This window comes from Dipodomys spectabilis, unplaced genomic scaffold, assembly GCF_019054845.1.
Source record: "Dipodomys spectabilis isolate Male_0828 unplaced genomic scaffold, ASM1905484v1 ptg000095l, whole genome shotgun sequence".
In the NCBI taxonomy this organism is placed as follows: Eukaryota; Metazoa; Chordata; class Mammalia; order Rodentia; family Heteromyidae; genus Dipodomys; species Dipodomys spectabilis.
Genome location: NW_024870772.1, coordinates 49,933,658 through 49,953,808, shown reverse-complemented (window position 1 = coordinate 49,953,808; position 20,151 = coordinate 49,933,658). Strand labels below are relative to the sequence as shown.

General features: G+C 40.4%; 1 protein-coding gene and 1 non-coding gene across 2 annotated transcripts in view; both read left to right on the top strand.

Annotated features, from left to right (window-relative positions):
- Positions 1–19,888, top strand: part of Kpna4 (karyopherin subunit alpha 4) — a 53,863-nt gene extending 33,975 nt beyond the window's left edge. Inside the window, exons 11-17 of the mRNA XM_042685370.1 lie at positions 1,950–2,081; positions 7,638–7,766; positions 9,722–9,826; positions 11,599–11,670; positions 13,471–13,633; positions 16,361–16,455; positions 17,933–19,888. Of these exons, the coding sequence (XP_042541304.1) occupies positions 1,950–2,081; positions 7,638–7,766; positions 9,722–9,826; positions 11,599–11,670; positions 13,471–13,633; positions 16,361–16,455; positions 17,933–18,031 (795 nt within the window). The 3' untranslated portion in view covers positions 18,032–19,888. The remainder of the gene's footprint in view (positions 1–1,949; positions 2,082–7,637; positions 7,767–9,721; positions 9,827–11,598; positions 11,671–13,470; positions 13,634–16,360; positions 16,456–17,932) is intronic.
- LOC122112925 lies at positions 7,960–8,289 on the top strand. The gene has a single exon (XR_006148303.1).
- Positions 19,889–20,151: the final 263 nt, after the last annotated feature.

The following is a 20,151-nucleotide window of genomic DNA, read 5'->3' as shown; positions in this document are numbered from 1 at the left end:
TAGCACTGCCCCTGAGCTTTTGAGTTCAAGACTGGCACTCTACCACTTGAACCACAGTTCTACTTCCAGCTTTTTTAGTGGTTTAGTGGAAATAAGAATCTCACAGATTTTTCTTGCCTGGGCTGACTTCAAACCTCAATCCTCAAATCTCAGTCTCCTGAGTAGTGAGGATTACAGGCATGAGCTACCAACACCCGCTTGCACAATAGTTTTAACATTCGGTTGTCACACCGTCACTTGGCCCTAGCTTTTAATTAAGACTTACCATACAAAGAAAGATCAAACATACGACCTGCTGTACTTCAAAGTACAATCATTAAAAAACTGTAGGCTGTAATTAGTATAAGTTAATCATAGGGGGCTGCTGCTGCTGACTTTTTTTTTAATAGGTATAAAAAAAAGAATAAGGTAGTATTTTCTTTCTTAATGTCTTGATTTACAGAGAACTCAAAGGTATCCTCCTAGCCCAGGTATTTCAAACCATTGTGCTGCTGCGATCATAAAGCCTCTTTTTTTTTGGTCGTTCCTGGGGGCTGAACTCTGGGCCTGGGCCCTGTCCCTCAGCTCTTCACCTCAAGGCTAGTACCCTACCACTTGAGCCACAGTGCCACTTCCAGCTTTTTCTGCTTATGTGGTGCTGAGGAATTGAACCCAGGGCCTCGTGCATGCAAGGCAAGTACTCTACTATTGAGCCACCTTCCCAGTCCCCATAGAGCCTTTCTTATTGTATATATTGGACACAAAGTCTTGGTGTTTGTTAGCCTACAACTGGAACATTTGACAAAGAGTATCTTTTTTATTTTTCCTATTTAATGCATTAAGATTGGATACTGGTCAGGGTATGGCCCTAACGAACATACATATTCTGGATATGGCTACAAAATACAGAGATGAGGATTCCAGTGAGCTGGGTACCAGTGGATTACACCTGTAATCCTAGCTACTCAGAGGCTGAGATTTGAGGACTACAGTTCAAAGCCAGCCTGAGCAGGAAAGTCTGTGAGACATTTTTGTTGGATCATAGAGCTTGAACTCAAAGCCTGGGTGGATGTCCCTGAACTCTTTATGCTCAAAGCTAGCATTCTGCCACATTAAGCCATAGCACTGCTTCCTGTTTTTGAGTGGTTAACTGGCAATAAGAGTCTCACATGACACAAGACACTATGTTGAAAAATGAACTTTACAATTTTTTTTGGGGGGGGGACTATAGTTGTGGAGGTGGGAGGGAAGGATGGTAGGGGGAAAACAAAGGAGGAGGTAATAATGCTTGATAGGAAATATACTCATTACCTTGCACATGTAACTGTAACCCCTCTGTATAGTATTTTTACAATTTTTTAAAAGTATTTAAGGGGCTGGGAAGGTGGCTCAGTGGTAGAGCGCTTGCCTTGCATGCATGAGGCCCTGGGTTCGATTCCTCAGCACCACATAAGCAAAAAGAAAAAAGCCGTAAGTGGCGCTGTGGCTCAAGTGGTAGAGCGCTCGCCTTGAGCTGAAGAGCTGAGGGACAGCGCCCAGGCCCAGAGTTTGGGCCCCATGACCAGACCCAAAAAAAAAAAAAGTATTTAAAAAAAGAGTCTCACAGTGACTTTTCTGCCCAGGCTGGCTTTAAACTGTGATCCGCAGATCTCAGCCTCCTGAGTAGTTAAGATTACAGGCATGAACCACTGGTGCTGGCATTTGTGAGACTCTTGTCTCCAATAAATTACCAAAAACGCCAGAAGTGGAGCTGTGGTTCAAGTGGTAGAGCACTGGCTTTGAGTAAAAAGGTCAGGATAGCACCCAGGTCCTGAGTTCAAGCCCCAGGACTGGCACCAAAAAGGAAAAAAAAATCCAGTGGTGGTAATAATAATAACAGCAACAGAAGAACAATCATATTTGTTGTATAATTTAAAATACAAAGATAAAAAAATTACTCAAAGGCTTTGAATTTTCATTTCCTTTATTAGATATTGGTAGACACAGTCTGGGCCCTCTCTTACCTTACTGATGCTGGCAATGAACAGATACAGATGGTAATAGACTCGGGAATAGTTCCTCATTTGGTTCCTCTACTCAGCCACCAGGAAGTTAAAGTTCAGGTAAGTGTCTCAGTTATTTTTCTCAACTAGAATTGTTTTGCATGCATAGCATTTAAAGCTGGGCAGTTTCAATTGTTTAAATTTTATTTGTAGTATAGCATGTCTATGATGAAAACTGAATTGTTTCATCTCATTTTAAAGAGAGTTCATTAAATCCTCCCTCTCTCTCCTCCTGCCCCCTCGCCCCCTTCCTTCCAAAAGAAGGAAGGAAAGAAGGCAGGCAGGTAGCCAGCCGGCCAAGGTTGCCTCTAAATCCATGACTGATTCCTTTGGAGGCAACTTTGGAGGCATCTGAAACAGTTCTTTTTCAGCATCTTGTTTTTCTTTTCCCATTCCTCCCCCATCATTGTCTTTTTTATTCACCTGACAAGTGTAGAAGTTTACTTCACACTTTGTTTTACCAGTACCAAGGTAAAGGCTTCATACTGGAATGTGCAGCTTTTGTGCTCAAAGCTAGTCCTCTAGCACTTGAGTCACAGCCCCACTTCTGGATATTTTTTTGGAGGTTAATTGGAGATAGGAGTCTCATGGATTTTCCTGGTGGGGCTGGCTTCAAACTAGTCTGCAGATCTCAGCCTCCTGAGTAGTTAGAATTAGAAGCATAAACCATCAGAGCGCCCAGCTTTGCATTTTTGATAAAGGTGAATTTCTTTAATCTAGATTGTCATACAAAGGAATTCCAGTTTATCATGCCCACATAGGTGTACATTGTATCTGGATCAGGGTCACCTTTCCATTATTATCTCACCTCTAGCCTTTATCCTATCCCCACAGGTTTCATAGTTGCATTTACTCCTATATACATTGAATATTGTGACTGTGTTCATTCCTCTTTCTATTCATCTGCCATTCCCTATGGCTCCCACCCATCTCAGGCAAGCCATGTTTCAGCTTCCTGGTATTCATTTTGTTAAACTGTCTATTGTTCAGAGGGTTTTGCGTCATGGAAACCCACTCCTTGGCACATACCATACTTGGATCATTCGTTGTGTGTGTGTGTGTGTGTGTGTGTGTGTGTGTGTGTGTGTGTGTGTGTGTGTGTGTGTGTGTGTGTGTAGAGATAAACAGGAAACCCACTCCTTGACCATACTTGGATCATTCGTGTGTGTGTGTGTGTGTGTGTGTGTGTGTGTGTGTGTGTGTGTGTGTGTGTAGAGATAAACAGGTGATCCTTTATGTGTTTTTATCATATTTTCATCAGTTAGGCCATCTAGGCTATTTCCATAACTTTGTTATTATGGATAGTGCTATAATGAATACAGGTGTGAAGATGAATTTATTGAGTGCTGACTTGCAGTCTTGATAAATGACCTAGATTGGTCATTTTAAAATCATTGGATCGCCGGGCGCCGGTGGCTCACGCCTGTAATCCTAGCTACTCAGGAGGCTAAGATCTGAGAATCGCGGTTCAAAGCCAGCCCAGGCAGGAAAGACCGTGAGACTCCTATCTCCAATAAACCACTAGAAAACCGGAAGTGGCGCTGTAGCTCAAGTGGTAGAGCGCTTGCCTTGAGCTGAAGAGCTGAGGGACAGCGCCTAGGCCCAAAGTTCAAGCCCCATGACCGACAAAAAAAATAAAAATAAAATAAAATCATTGGATCTTAGAATAGTTATGTTTTTTGTGGGTTCCCACCCCGCACCAAGGACTTTCTTTAGCGACTTGCATAGTGGCTACACTAACTTATATTCCCCCTATCAGTGTATTAGGGTTCCTAATATACGCCTCACATATATGCCTCACATCATTCCTCCATACACATATGCCCCATCCACAGCCTTCCCCACATTTATTGTTTGGATTTTTTATGGTAGCCATTATTAGTGGAATGAGATGGAACATTTCTTTCATAGTCAGAGGTAATGCATGTTTCTTGGTATATTTACTGGCCTACCTGTACCTCTTTTTTTTTTTTTTTTGAGACGTGTCTGGCTACCTCCTGTGTTCATTTAATATTTGGGTTATTGCTTCTTTGGGGGTTACTTTTTTAAGCTTTTTTTGTACATTTTGGTCATTAGAACCTTATCAGATGTATAGCTCAAAGATGATCTATTCTGTAGGATGTCTTTTTAGCTTAATCATTATGTCCTTTCAGTGCAAAAATTTTTTAACTTGCATCTCTTGAGTCTTGGCATAGGCTAAGTTTTTGGGTTTTTTGGTTTTTTTTTCTGGTCTGTCATGGGGACTGAACTCTGGGCCTGGGCAGTGTCCTTCAGCTCTTCAGCTTAAGGCTAAGCACTCTACCACTTGAGCCACAGCACTACTTCCAGCTTTTCTGCTTATGTGGTGCTGAGGAATCAAACTCAGGGCCTCATGCATGCAAGGCAAGCATTCCACCACTAAGCCATCTTCCCAGCCTAAGTTTGCTTTTTTTATCTTTTAGTTTTAATGCTACACTTGGCATTAGGGCTTGAGAATCTAGATTTGGAAATTTTTCTGTACCCAGCATGCAAAGTTAATGTTTTATATTTAATTAGATAACTAATAGGATTTTCTTACTCTTTCAACTTTCATGTCATAATTAAAGAAAACCAGCATGGTTAATCCCCATAAGTTTTTTCCTCTGTGTCCTTGTCCTCCCCACCCCCAAAGTTATTAAGGTATAAGTACAATCCCAGGTATCATGTCATTTCATCCATCTTACATCTCTGAAAGTCAAAGCCTTTTTTTTTTTGGTCAATCGTGGGGCTTGAACTCTGGACCTGGGCACTGTCCCTGAGCTTTTCATTTCAAGGCTAGTGCTCTACCTCTTGAGCCGCAGTGCCACTTCCTATTTTCTGGTGGTTTATGGGAGATCAGAGTCTCACAGACTTTTGTGCCCAGGCTGGCTTTGAACCGCCTTCTGAGTAGCTAGGATTACAGATGTGAACCACCAGCCCCGGCTGTCAAGGCCTTTTTTAAAATGACATAATTGTAGTATTATTAGTGCAGTTTTGAAGTGTTAAGACCTTGGATCCATAAGTGCTATCTAAAATATGACACACCACACATAAAGGAAAAAAATTGACAGACTTCACCAAATTAAAAAACTTGGACGAAGCATGGTGATACATGTTTATAATTCCAGCACTCAGGAGGCTGAGTTTGAGACCAGCCTGAGCTGTGTAAGTAGTGAGACTGATTCTCAAAAACAAAGAAAAAAATTTAATGTTTAGGAGGATACCATCAAAAAGCAAAAGTACAACCCTACAGAATAAGAGAATATCTACAAACGATATTCTTAAAAGAGGTTTTTGTTTACAAAATGTGTAAAGAACTCTTGCAACAGCCGGGCACCGGTGCCTCATGCCTGTAATCCTAGCTACTCAGAAGGCTGAGATCTGAGGATCATGGTTCATAGCCAGCCCGGGCTGGAAAGTCCATGAAACTCTTATCTCCAATAAATCACCAGAAAACCAGAAGTGGCGCTGTAGCTCAAGTGGTAGAGCGCTAGCCTTGAGCTGAAGAGCTGAGGGACAGTGCTCAGGCCCAGAGTTCAAGCCCCATGACTGACCCAAAAAAACTCTTACAACTTAAAAATAGACAGGTTGGGCTGGGAAGGTGGCTCAGTAGTAGAGCGCTTGCCTTGCATGTCTGAGGCCCTGGGTTCAATTCCCCAGCACCACATAAGCAAAAAGAAAAAAAAGCCAGAAGTGGCGCTGTGGCTCAAGTGGTAGAGCGTTAGCCTTGAGTTGAAGAGCTGAGGGACAGCACCCAGGCCCAGAGTTCAGGCCCCACGTCTGGATCCCCCCCCCCCCCCCCCCCCAAAAAATAGGTTATTTTACAGTGGGCAAGATGAAACCTTGAATTGTATTAGGAAATGGGGTGAGGATGAGGGAAATGATGGGTTGGTGATAGAATACATTGTGTACATGCATAGAAGTGTCACAGTGAAATCTCCTTGTGTAGCTATTGCATGCTAATAAAACATAGGAAAGAGAATAGATGGACAGACAATGATTGGTAAGTGCATAGAAATAGGCTGTACCATCATTAGTCATTATTTCACATTAGGAAATGTAACTCAAAGCTCTTTACATCCAGAACAAATATAATTATGAAGGCAGAGGCAAATATTGACAAAAATGAATAGAAGTTAATACCTTTGACATTGCTGATTGAAGTGATGGTATAGCTGCATGAAAGTTAAACATAAATAGAGTGTGGTCAGTAGCTGCACTCCCTCAGTCTACACATATTCATGTATCCACACAAAACTTTGCATAAAAATACTCATTGCAAGACTGATCAGAATAGAAATAAATGTTTGTTTGTTTGTTCTTTGAGTCTGGTCGTGGGGCCTGAACTCTGGGCCTGGGTGCTGTCCTTCAGCTCTTCAGCTCAAGGCTAGCACTCTACCACTTGAGCCACAGTGCCACTTCTGGCTTTTTTTTTTCTGCTTATGTGGTGCTGAGGAATCGAACCCAGGGCCTCATGCATGCAAGGCAAGCGCTCTACCACTGAGCCACCTTCCCAGACCTAAAAAAACATTTGAACAATCAAAAAAAACGTGATATAGCTATACAGTGGGAAATTAGTTGTCCACACAAAGGAATAGGTACTAATAAACGCAGTAACGTAGACCTGTTACTCTGTATACAAAATGCCCAGAATATACAAGTAGACATGGAGGTAGGCATGGAGAACTAGGATTGAAGGACAGCAGGGCTGACTGCTAATGGACAAAACTGTTCTTTGGGAATAACATAAATGTTCCAGAATTAAACACTGGTAAAAGTATGCAACTTTGATTATGCTAAGAAGTAGGGAATTGTATACTTTGAAAGGATGAATTATTTTGTAGATTATAGCTTAGGCTCTTTTGGTATTAATACTGGGATTTGAACTCAGAGCTACTCAAAGTTGGCCCTCTACCACTTGAGCCACCTCCACGTCTGTACTTTTGCTGGTTAATTAGAGATAAGACTCAAATTTTTCTCCTGTGGCTGGCTTCAGACCTGGATCCTCAGATCTCAGCCTCCTGAGTAGCTAGGATTGTAGTCATGATAACCTGGATCTGTATATGTATTGCTATATCAAGTCTTTTAAGTACTGGGGTCATTTGTATTTTTCAAAGGAAAGAAATTAGAGGGGAAATTATTTAATAGAGAAGGATTAAAGTACTATCTTCTGGCACCAATTATTTCCTGAAATTAGCCTCGTTTATTGACTCACAAAAATTAAAGTTTCAGCCAGGTGCTGGTGGCTCATGCCTGTAATCCTAGCTGCTCAGGAGGCTGAGAGCTGAGGATCACGGTTCAAAGCCAACCTGGGTAGAAAAGTCCATGAGACTCTTATCTCCAGTAAATCACTGGAAAATCGGAAGTGGCATTGTGGCTCAAGCAGTAGAGCACTCACCTTGAGCTGAAGAGCGCAGGGACAGTGCCCAAGCCTAGAGTTCAAGCCCCCCCATGACTGACAAAAAAAAATTAAAGTTTCATAAAATCTGGAATTTGTATCATTTTCTGACATAAAGGAAGTACCCAGAGAGGATAGGCTAGTTGGGATGGGTGCACCTGTCATTCATAAGCTGTCCCATAGCAGTGGAACAGCCTTTCACTGACTTCTTTGCATTGCAGACCGCTGCACTTCGAGCCGTGGGCAACATCGTTACTGGGACTGATGAGCAAACACAGATAGTTTTGAACTGTGATGCTCTCTCACACTTCCCAGCGCTCCTGACTCATCCTAAAGAGAAAATTAACAAAGTAAGTGTTGTGGAACAGTTTCAGAGCACATAGAAGGATAGTTTTCATTTGTTAAAAGTATCACTTAGATACCAAAAGAACATAATTCACTATAGCATACAGAGCAATATGGCATATATGAAGAAAACTTTTAAAAAATGAGTTTTTGTGGATAGGGTGCTCTGCCCCTGGGCTGGCCACTCTTTGGCTCTATTGGAAATGATGAAATGGAGATACTTGGGTGTTGAATGATGCATGACTGGAAAAATTTTATATGTATGTTGAGTAATTCTAGCTTAGTATTTTGTAGATAGTTAATAGTGTGTGTTTGTGTGTGTGTGTGTTCCTGTGTGTGTGGCGGCTATGGAAGGGGGGCACTGAGCGGTGATGCTGATATTGGAGTGCATCTGAGGCTGTTGTAGACAAACCAGGCTTTGATTACAGCATTGCTGATGATTATAACCCAACAATAGCTCACCTGCCTAGCCCAGCACCCTCAAATCTCCAACAGGTTCATAGAACATGATCCTGTGATCTGATCCAAAAGAGCCTAATTGACAATATTTTTAATGTAAAACATATTTTAGTACCTGTCAGAAAAAGAGATGATGTAGCTAAATTTAGTCAGTTTAAGTTGGTACATTCTAACAATACCTTCCTCAATAGAATATTAGATACTTGTTTCTTGCTAATGATGGTTTTAGTAATATATTTATTGTCTTTGAACTTCTCAGCACACTTAAGAACCCACATGGGCTGGGAAAGTGGCTTGGTGGTAGTAGAGTGCTTGCCTAGCTTGCACAAAACCTGGGTTCGATTCCTTAGTACCACATAAACAGAAAAAGCCAGAAGTGGCACTGTGGCTGAAGTGGTAGCATGCTACAAAAGAAGCTCAGGGACAGTGCCCAGGACCCAAGTTCAAGTCCCAGGACCAGCAAAAAAAAACCCACGTTGGCCAAAAGTATAGCATCATTGTAGGGCAAAGGCCAGCATTCACAGGTCATTAAGATAGACTAAGAACACGGGGGAGCATCCGGTTTCACTTCTGCTCTAGAAGGTAATGATGCAATGAATGACTGTAATGCATAAGGGTATGACAACCTGCTGTTTGATTTCTGATGTTTCTATTATCATGAATAATTGAAATTTATCTGCTTTGGCTGGGCTTGTTTAGGATAGACTAAAAAGCACAATATGTGAGGAAAGGTTATTGAGCCTCACAAGTGTTAGGGCCTCTGTGTTTCAGTTCCTTGCTGTCCAGCCATACTTTTTTGTTTTTGGGTTTTTTTTTTTTTGTTTTTTTTTTGTCATACTGTTTGACAGTATTATCTTTAAAGAATTCTTTTGAAGGGCTAGTTCTGTATGACTTGTATTAGAGGGCATTGGTGATTTGTCCAAAGAAAATATGGACAGAGGTAGAAGAATTGAGATTTCCAAGATTTTTATTTTGTAATTCATTCATCAGTGACTGCTGCTTTTTCTTAGTTCAGTTTTGTTTATTTGTTTTTTTGGTGCTGGTTCTGGGGCTTGAACTTGGGACCTGGGTGCTCAAGGCTTATTGCTCTACCACTTGAGCCACAGCTCCACTTGGGCTTTTTGGTGAATAATTGGCGATAAGAGTCTCACAGACTCTCTTGCCCAAGCTGTCTTTGAACTTCGATCCTTAGACTTCAGCCTCCTCATGTGGCTAAGATTACAGGTGTGTCAGTCATGGGGCTTGAACTCTGGGCCTGGGCACTGTCCCTGCCCTTTTCAGTGCAAGGCAAGCGTTCTACCACTTGAGCCACAGAGCTACTTCAGGTTTTCCAGTGGTTTATTGGAGATAAAGAGTCTCACGGAATTTCCTGCCCGGGCTGGCTTTGAACCGTGATCCTCAGATCTCAGCCTCCTGAGCAGCTAGGATTACAGGCGTGAACCACCAGCGCCCAGCTCAAATTTTATTTTTTATGAAGTACTAATGAGGTCTTGTTCCACAGGAAGCAGTATGGTTTCTCTCTAACATCACCGCTGGAAATCAACAACAGGTGCAGGCAGTAATTGATGCCAATCTTGTACCAATGATAATACACCTTTTGGATAAGGTAAGAGAATGAATGTTTCCTTTTTGTTTTTGTTCGAGTACTAGGGTTTGAACTCAAGGCTACTCTTGCCCTCACTCAGTTTTTTCTTCTCATTCTTCCAGTTCGAGTTTTTGTTGTTTACTGTACTGGGTTTGAACGTGTGCCTTTTTACCACCTCAAAACTTTTTCCTTTTTTTGTTACTAATAGGGTTTCACATTTATACCCTGGCCAGCTGAATTGACCCTCAATTCTGTTATGCTTCCCGAATCGCTAGGATTACAGGCACAAGCAGTGCTTGTACCCAGCTTTTATTGGTTGAAATGGGAGTTTTGGAAACTTTCCGTGATGGCCTCAAACCTGTCTTTCTGATCTCCATGTCCTGAGCAGCTAGGATCATGTGATGAGGCTTGAGCCGATTCACCTGGCCCATTTTTTTAGTTTTGGCTATCCTTAGTTGCTTTATACAAAATAGGCAAATGGGTATTTGCTTACATATATCCTTTCATCCTACTCAGGAATAATACACCATATCCATCTCCCACTACTCTACCTTTTGAAAGAAGTATATCCTAAGACAACCCTCAGATCACTATATAGATACCTTCCTTATTTGTTATTACTGTTAAATATAAATTGTGGGGGCTGGGAAGTTGGCTCAGTGTTAGAGTGTTTATCTGGTATGCATGAGGCCCTGGGTTTGATTCCTCAGCACCACATAAGCATAAGAAAGCCGGAAGTGGTACTGTGGCTCAAGTGGTAAGACACTAGCCTTCAGCTGAAGAGCTGAGGGACAGCACCCAGGCCCAGAGTTCAGCTCCGTGACCAACAAAAAATAAATTAAAAATATATATAAATATATATATATACATATAGATATACTATAGTGATACTTCCAAGAATAGCTCACATATTTTTTCCACTTTGAATCCAGGTTATAAATATACAAATCATATGAATTTTACTGTATATTGTGGTTACTCTCAAGATTTATAGACCCTTCAAAGGAGGAGACAACAATGTTTGATAAGAAATGCACTCATCATCTTGCCTATGTAATTGTAACCCCTCTGTACGGTATTTTCACAATGAAAAAAAAAGATTTATAGACCCTTTTGTACTAATTGGTAAATATTTACATTTTCTAAGTTTGATAGATAGGAAAAGGTAGCTCAGTGCTATTCTTTGAGTGTGTATGTTGCTAATCATACTTTTAATAGTTACGTCTTATTCCCTGTAGATGGTCTGTAAGCCACATCCTTTCTGTTGAGAATTTTAGTTTAACTTTTTTGCTACTGTGACCATATACAAGAAGGTATACAGTTGATAATTTTAAATCATTTTCGTGGTACCAAGTCGTAGGCTTTTTTAAATATTTTAAATTTGTATTTATATTGCTTATAAATTACAGATTTTTCCAAAGAGTTTCATGGACTTTCCCGCTAAAGATAGCTTTAAACCATAATACTCAGATCTTAACTTTCAGAGTACCTAGGATTACAGGTGTGAGCCACTGGTGCCCAGCAATCTTACTTCATTTTATTGACTTTTTTTAATCTGATATTATTGAACAGTAATATGTCAGTTATTTTTAGGAGAGTTCACCAAAAAAGCTTCTGCTTGTTGAAGGCAGATTGATTATAGTTTAAGTAAATACACACACACACACACACACACATTAGCTAAAATGAAAGTTGGGATAAGCAGTTATTTCATATAACATCTTTTTGAGTGTTCCTACCTTACTACCTTACATTTAATAGCCTTTTCTTTCTGCCTTTTTTTTTTTTTTTAGGGGGATTTTGGCACTCAGAAAGAAGCTGCTTGGGCCATAAGTAACTTAACGATTAGTGGAAGGAAAGATCAAGTAAGTCAAACTTACTTCTCATCCTAGTTAAAAAAAAAAAAGTTTAGATAATTATAACACTTAGATTTAAGTAAATCATATTTGAAAATACTAATATTCTGTAGGATATGTGTTGTTTTGTTGTTCATTTGTTTATGGAGGCTGAGGATTTAACCCCAGCATTCACACATGGCAAGCATATGTTCTGCTACTGAGTAACACTTCAAGCCCCTAGACTGATTTTTTTTTTCTCCATCACAAAAGGATTACCTTGTGACCTCAGTCATATTTTACAGCAGAAAAGTGGTCTTCTTTTTCTAGCATATTGAGGTGGTGGGCATTGGATGTACATATCAGGCAAATGCTCTACCACTGAGCCAAAACCCTGGGTCCTCTTCAGGAGTTCTCAAATACGTGGTAAGATCAAGGAAGCACCTATAGTTAAGGTTGTAACAGTATAAAGGCTGGCTACTCAGGAGGCTGAGATCCTCAGATCAAGTTTGAAGCCAGCCCAGGCACATAAACCTACAATTAACCTGCAAAAAGCTGGAACTGGATGTCTGGCTGAAGTGATAGAGTATTATCCATGACCTGGAAAGGCTAGAGAGCATGAGGCCCTGGGTTCAAACCCTAATACTATACCACAGAGGAGGAGAAGAGGGGGGAAAAAAAAATAGTATTAAGATGAAACAGGCAGAAATCAAATTTTCATAACAAATAGAGGCCCCTCCCAAACAATTAAAAAAAATTAGGCAGCAGCAAAACAAGTAAAATGAAATCTCAGTTGGAGTTAGGTTGAGAAATGATGGTGAGGCCATCAAATTTAATGAGATACACTCAGCTTAATATGAATGACTGAGCTTAAAATACTGTTCCTCTTACAGGGGATAATAGTCCTCAAGCCTAAGACATGTTTTACAGAGCAGATAATAAGGAGTTACGTGACAGTACATGTATAATTCACAAAATAACAAAGATCTAACTGTGAACATCACAGAATAGGAATTGGCTACATGAAAATAATAGCATTAAGTAGCAATGTGTAAATGATGGAGCAATGCCAGGAAACCAGTGAGTGGTACATTGAGCAATAGCTCAGCACATCTCACCTCTGAAGGGGCTGATGACAGTGACAGACAGAGAGAGTCAGTGGGTGCAGTCACATCACATTGTCAGGTTTTAAATAACAGTATTAGCAGCTGGTGCTGGAGGCTCACATCTGTAATGGCTAAGATTTGAGAATTGTGATTTAAAGACAGCCCGGCCTTGAACTCAATACCTGGGCTCTGTCCATGAGCCTCTCTGTGCTCAAGGTTAGCACCACAATGCCACTTCTGGCTTTTTCTGAGTAGTTTATTAGAGATAAGAGTCTCCTGAACTTTCCTGCTCAGACTGGCTTTGAACCACGATCCTCACATCTCAACTTCCTGAGTAGCTAGGATTATAGGCATGAGCCACCGGGTGCCTGGCTATGATACTCTTTTCTCCAAAAAAGTAGCCAAAAAAAGATGGAAATTGTTTTTGTAAAATATACTATTTGTGGGGCTGGGAAGGTGGCTCAGTGGTAGAGCGCTTGCCTTGCATGCATAAGGCCCTGGTTTCGATTCCTCAGCACCACATAAGCAAAAAAAAAAAAAAGCCGGAAGTGGCACTGTGGCTCAAGTGGTAGAGCGCTAGCCTTGAGCTGAAGAGCTGAGGGACAACGCTCAGGCCCAGAGTTCAGGCCCCACGACCTGACCCAAAATAAATAAATAAATTTGTTTTCCACGTAAGAGTAGACGTTGACTTACGTTTTACTATTTTATGGTGTCTGTTATTCAGGTAGCATACCTTATCCAACAAAATGTTATCCCACCATTTTGCAACTTGCTGACTGTAAAAGATGCACAAGTTGTGCAAGTAGTACTCGATGGACTGAGTAATATATTAAAAATGGCTGAAGATGAGGCAGAAACCATAGCCAACCTCATAGAAGAGTGTGGAGGTAAGTTGGATATAAACTGTCCCTCCACGTCTTAACATTCTGTTGGTAACTACCTTTATTTTCTTCAGTATTTTCCTATCTTAAGATAATCAAGTAGCAGAATAAAACAGTACTATATTCTAATGTACAGTCCTGTTCAGCATCTTGCATATGCTTAGGTAACTGCATTGCTGCCACGTATGGAACAGGCTCTGAGCCAAGGTACTGGGAAGACAGGGTTAAACAAAACACTCTCCTTGCCCTTGAGGCATGTAGTCCAGCCTTGGAGATTAATATGAACTGGTTTAATGTGCTAATTACCCTAATAGAAATGTACAACAAAATGGGCTACGTAATCCACCTGGAAGAAGCAGGAAGTGACACCTGAGCTGGATTTTGAGAGATGAATTAGGATTAATAAAGTTAAAGGGATGAAAGGTGTTCCAGGCAGAGCTAACACCATGAGCAAAGTCTGTGGTGAGAAATAGCATTCAGCAATTTATAAGTAGTCCCGTGTTGCTGAATCACAAAGTATGGGATACAAACTACAAGAGATGAAGCTGGAGATGTAGCCAGCATCAGGCCCTGTGAAGTCTGAAAGCTTTGTAGGACCACCAGTATTTTATTCAGTAGAATATCACTTACCAAACGTGGCCAAGAAGCAGAGGCACCTAGGACGTGAGAATCTCTCATGAGAAGAGGTATCATGCAGATGAAAAACAACTCTGAATGTGGCTATGGGCCAGAATGTCACTTGTTGTCAACCAGAATAGACATTAGAGATATTTCTGACCAAAGTTGAAATAAATGAAGGAAAGTTAACTGTACAAGAGTAGAAGAAACCTCCCCCCCCCCCCCAATAAGTGGGGGACTCAAGAGACTTGAAAAAACAATAAGAAATGTGCATATAAAAGTACTAATATCCAGCTATCATGTTAAGCACAGGGGATGGAATAATGTTAGAGAACTGGAGTGAGTGCCAGCAAAATAAGTAGCAGGTATCATTAATTCTATTTACTACTTGATTTTACCATGTAAGCATTTTTAATTAAGCTCCTCTGTGGATTCTTACATGAAGTGTGACAGGCTGCTGGAGGATTTCAGATGTATCTGAGAATGGTGTCTTTGAAGGAAGAGGGCAGGGAGATCAATTGGAAAACTTACAGTGGTCAAGATATGATAAATGAAAGCAATAATAGTCAAAGCAGATGACAGGATTCAAGAGATAGGACCCAGGCTTGATAGCACACACCTGTAATCTCAGCTACATGGGAAACAGTAGGGGATCTTGATTTGAGGCCATCCTCGGAGTGGGGTAGGGAGAGACTATCTCTAAAAATAAGCTTGGTCCGGCTGGGAAGGTGGCTCAGTGGTAGAGCACTTGACTTGCATGCATGAGGCCCTGGGTTTGATTCCTCAGCACCACATAAGCAGAAAAAGCTGGAAGTCTTCACTGTGGCTCAAGTGGTAGAGCACTAGCCTTGAGGTGAAGAGCTGAGGGACAGCGCCCAGGCCCAGAGTTCAAGCCCCACGACTGACAAAAAAAAAAAATAAGCTTGGTGCCAGGTGCCATTGTCTTGTACCTGTAAGCCTAGCTACTTAGGAGGCTGAGATCTAAGGGTCACGGTTCAAAGCCAGTCTGGACAGGAAAGTCTATATTCTCTTACCTCCATTTAACCATCAAAAAGCTGGAAATTGAGCAGTAACTTAAAATGCTATAGAGTGCCAGCCTTGAGCTCAGGGACAAGGGAAGGGGTGTGAGGATGGGGAGCCTTGGGTAGTAGAGACAGGGGTAGGAATGTCTTGATCTGAGACCAGCCTGCCAAGAGTGAAAGACCCTATCTGAAAAATCTAAGGCTAAAATAGTAAATATAAGTCTCTGGATTTTGAGATTTGACTGAAAGGGATCTAGGCTTTTAAGAAGAGGGCATAACTAGAGTGGGAAATGAGCCCAAGAAAATGTTTTCCATTTAAGAAAGGGACAGGAAGGGACCCTGAAGGGACAGTTTATTTCAGAAGGCTTACAATAAAGTCTAATTTGCATATTCACAAGTTAAGTGTATGTACATCAATATTTTAATGTTTCTTTTCCTAAACTTATTTCTGTTTATGGGGAAAATCCCTTACTCCCCTGAAAACTTGTGGTTGGGCTTGATCATTTTAAGCATATAGGAAGTATCTTAAAGAATCTTTGTTTAGTGGGCTGAGAAGTTGGCTCAGTGGTAGAGCACTTGCCTTGCATGCCTGAGGCCCTGGGTTCGATTCCTCAGCACCACATAAGCAAAAAGCCGGAAGTGGCGCTGTGGCTCAAGTGGTAGAGCACTAGCCTTGAGCTGAAGAGCTGAGGGACAGCGCTCAGGCCCAGAGTTCAGGCCCCACAACCGGACCCCCAAAAAAAAAAAAGAATCTTTGTTTAGTGCCTCGTATCTTCCACTTTCTTTATCACACATGTTCACTAAAACAACTTGTTGTAAATTCTAGATAGCAGAATGATTGTACATTTTTATTTTCAGCAAAAGCAATAATACATGCTATTCTTTATGAACATTGGTTATGTAATACTCTGCTTAATTTTTACTTAGACATTCCATTCTGTTAGAAACTCAGTTTTTAATGTTTGAAGATAAATATGCAATATTCACTTATAGATTCCCAAAAATAGTAATTCAAGTAGTTTATAGCATAAAAATTGGATTGTATATAAACTAGTACCAGTACCATTATTTCACATAATACAATTTTTTACAGGGTTGGAGAAAATTGAACAACTTCAGAATCATGAAAATGAAGACATCTACAAATTGGCCTATGAGATCATTGATCAGTTCTTCTCTTCAGATGATGTACTTAATTTTGTAGTTTTATTATTTATGTAAATAAGCATATTGTATCTCTAGTGTAGTAATACTAGCATGTATATACATATATGTACTTTTTTGCAGTGGGATTAAAATAGGCATGCGACAGAGTTTTATTTGGTTTGGAAACAAGTATTTCAGTATTTTTAAATCCTTAAGGCATATTTGCTCTAATAACAAAAAAAGTAACATTTTTGACACTGGATGAGTCAAACTGTGTTTCTACTTGAATTCCTCAAAGTTCTCATTTCTTATTGGTAATAATATCATATGTTTAGAAACAAAACCATTGATATTGATATATCCTATAATTCTTTATTTTTATTTTTTGTTGGTTGTGGGGCTTGAACTCAGGGCCTGGGCACTGTCCCTGAGCTTTTTTGCTCAAGGCTAGTGTTCTACCTTTGAGCCACAACTCCACTTCCACTTTTCTGGTGGAAAACAAATAGTCTCACTTACTTTCCAGCCCAGGCTGGCTTTGAATTTCTGTATTTAAATCTCAGCATCCTGAGTAGCTAGGCTTTCAATCATGAGCCACTGGCGCCCAGCCCCATCCTGTAATTCTTTAGTTAATTCATGTTCGAAATGTTGCCATTATGATTTTGATTTGGTATCCAACACTAAATATAAAGATAATAGATAAAATAAAAAGTTAGTCATAAAACAAAAGGTAAGGTAAACTGAGTGCCAGTGGTTCCTGCCAGGCATTCCAGGTGCTCAGGTGAAAGTTGGAATACAATGAGTCCAGGACAGGCAAAAACCTTTGTTGGTATGTGTCTGAGATCCTTGGTTCAGTGGCAAGCATAGGTAGGATCAAGGCCAGCCTAAGGTATAATTGATAGATGTTATCTCAATAATACCAAAGCAAAAAGTTTAAGCCAGGACTCAAGGAGTGGTACTCTACAACTTGAGTCACAGCTCTATTGCCTTTTTGGTGGGTAATTGAAAATGAGAGTCTCGTGGACTTTCCTGCCTGGACTGGTTTCAAACTAGGTAGGACCCCAGCCACCAGCACTCCAGTTACATCTCTTAAAATTTGAGCCAGGTGCCAGTGGCTCGTGCCTGTAATTCTAGCTACTCAGGAGACCGAGATCTACTGAGAATCACAGTTTGATGCCAGCATGGGCAGGAAAATCATGAAACTCTTTGTCTCCAATAATCTACTCAGAAAAGGCCAGAAGTGGTGCTGTGGCTCAAATGGTAGAACTCTAGCCTTGTGCACAAAGAGACTCAGAGTGCCCAGGCTGAGTTCAGGCCCCAGAACTGGCAAAAAAAAAAAAAAATTTCTTCTCATTTTGGTAACCCTTAGGAGAAAGCCTTTACATGGTATTTCAGCTTTCTCAAGGATGGTAGTATATTGCTAACATTTATCACCTAACTCTCACTAGGATAAGGGTAGAAGTATTACTGTATTGCTATTAAGGGAACTATAAAACTAATCCCCTCTCTTTTTTTCCTATAGATTGATGAAGACCCTAGCCTTGTTCCAGAGACAATTCAAGGTGGAACATTTGGTTTCAATTCTTCTGCCAATGTACCAACAGAAGGGTTCCAATTCTAGAAAGATGTTGTGGAAGTTAGGTACAATGCAGCACTGAGATACATATATATATATATACATATATATAAAAAGGTTTGATCCATCAAGCTTGGCTCGTGGGATCTGCTGCTGCATTAAATCGGGAAAGAAAATGTGAAGATTTCATTTGGAATCACAGAAAATGCCCAAATGAGGTCAAGATGGCGAGTGGGTGCGAGTGAGAATGAGTGGCAAAATGTAACGAAAACTTGACATGAATGCTTATTTAGGTTGTCCTATGTCAAAAGGGCCACAGTGCCTGAGCAGGAACTTTGACTGACTCCAGCAATTGAGGGGAGCACAGTACTGTCATCTTCAAGCCTTATAAGCATAAAAGAGAGTAGAATGCCCAATAAGTCAAGGAGAGGGAGCCCGGGCCTTGCTGTGAAGCGATGTGTGAGTGGACAGTGTTGAGTGAATGGTCTGGCTCAGTGACAGCGCCAGTTCATCCTGAAAATCTGGGGCTCTTCACTCATGAAGCAGACTCCTCGTCCTGGAGTGACTGTGTCCGAGAGTGTGGTGTGGTGCTGTATGTGAACGCATGCAAGCTTGATTCGCCTTCGGGGGCTGGTAACAGACCTAGTCAATCATCAGAGTGAGATCACAAGTGTGACTACACTGGACAGGAAAACAAAGACCGGTTTAGCAGCAGACATTGGTTTACTCTGCAGCCTGTGTTTTCTATCCCCTCTCTCCCCTCCCCGCCTTTCTTTTCTTTTCTTTTCTTTTTTTAATTTTATTTACTTTACCTAGTATGGCTTTTTTAGTTGCTTCTCAAGTCAGAAAACTTCAGGAAGGTTCCCCGTGCATTTGCACCAGATGAATGTTGGATGCTATGAAAAGCTTTCCATATCATCAAAACTAATTTGTGTAGATTTTTGCATGAAAAGAATCATAAATTTCCCTCAAAATAGACTGTGTTGCAGTACACATGTTGCCATAATAGTATACAACAGTAAAAATGTGCTTAAAAGGCCATCCTTTTCATTTTCAGAAATAACATGAAGATCTTTGCATGAGGTAAATCTACAGCATAGTTCATTTTTAGATTTTGTTAAGTCCTGTAAAGAAGAAGAAGAAGAAAGTTTCAGTTGTGATAGAATACCGTGCTGTGTTTAAATGTTAACTTGTTTTCAAACTTTGTTTTCTATGAAAATGATATGGAAACTTCTACAATGAAATTTGGTGCATATGTACTGCTGAATAAAGACCGATGAAGAGGTTTGAGTAGATGTACAAATCAAGTGAGGATTTGAACACCTTTAATAATATGCCCAATCTGTTCAATTGTTTTAGGATCTTTTTATCTTAGATGTAGGCAGCCATGAACAATCTATTTTGAGCCACTTTAGGGAGAAAACTTTGTATTTTTAAAACTTGCATAAAAGTTATGCAAGTGGTTTTTATAAATTGGAATAATACCTCAGTTTTGAGGTTCTGCACACTAAATTAAATGTGACATAAATTAATTTGTACAAAAAGAACTCTTTATAAGGTGGCTCATTGTAGGAGATCCTGTGCCTTCCCCCTGAGCACAAGTGTTGCATGAACAACAGTTTGCTATAAGAAACATGCCAGGTTAGCCACCATAGCATCTATATCTACTTTGTGTTTAAAATCAACTGGTAATTCTGAAACACTGTAGAATGGATAAAACTTATTTTGTGATCATAACTCTTTGTTGAACTAGAGTATTTTTGCAGCATTCCTTGTCATCAGAAACATGGTTAAAGTTTAAAACTAGAAACAGCAGAAAACTAGCTTGTAAAATTTATCCAAGTAGACTGCAGGCTAGGCTGTCTTGGGGAAATAAACATTAAAACTTAAAGCAATGTTTTACATGGGGCGTGTGTGTGGTGTGCAATTTTTTTATACTATAACATTTAGAGTTTCACCTCACTGGCTTCTGTTTGCTTTTTGTCTTTGTTAAAATTCCATAAGCTCTATCATTTCAGTATGCACACAGATCACTGAATTGCTCAGTTGATGGGTTCTATTCTTGTGTTTTCTTGTTAAAACTGAAATCTGGGCCTTCTTTCCACCCTCCCAACCAGATAGACTTCAACAACTTCAGCTATGTTTTAAGTACTTTTAGTAAAAAC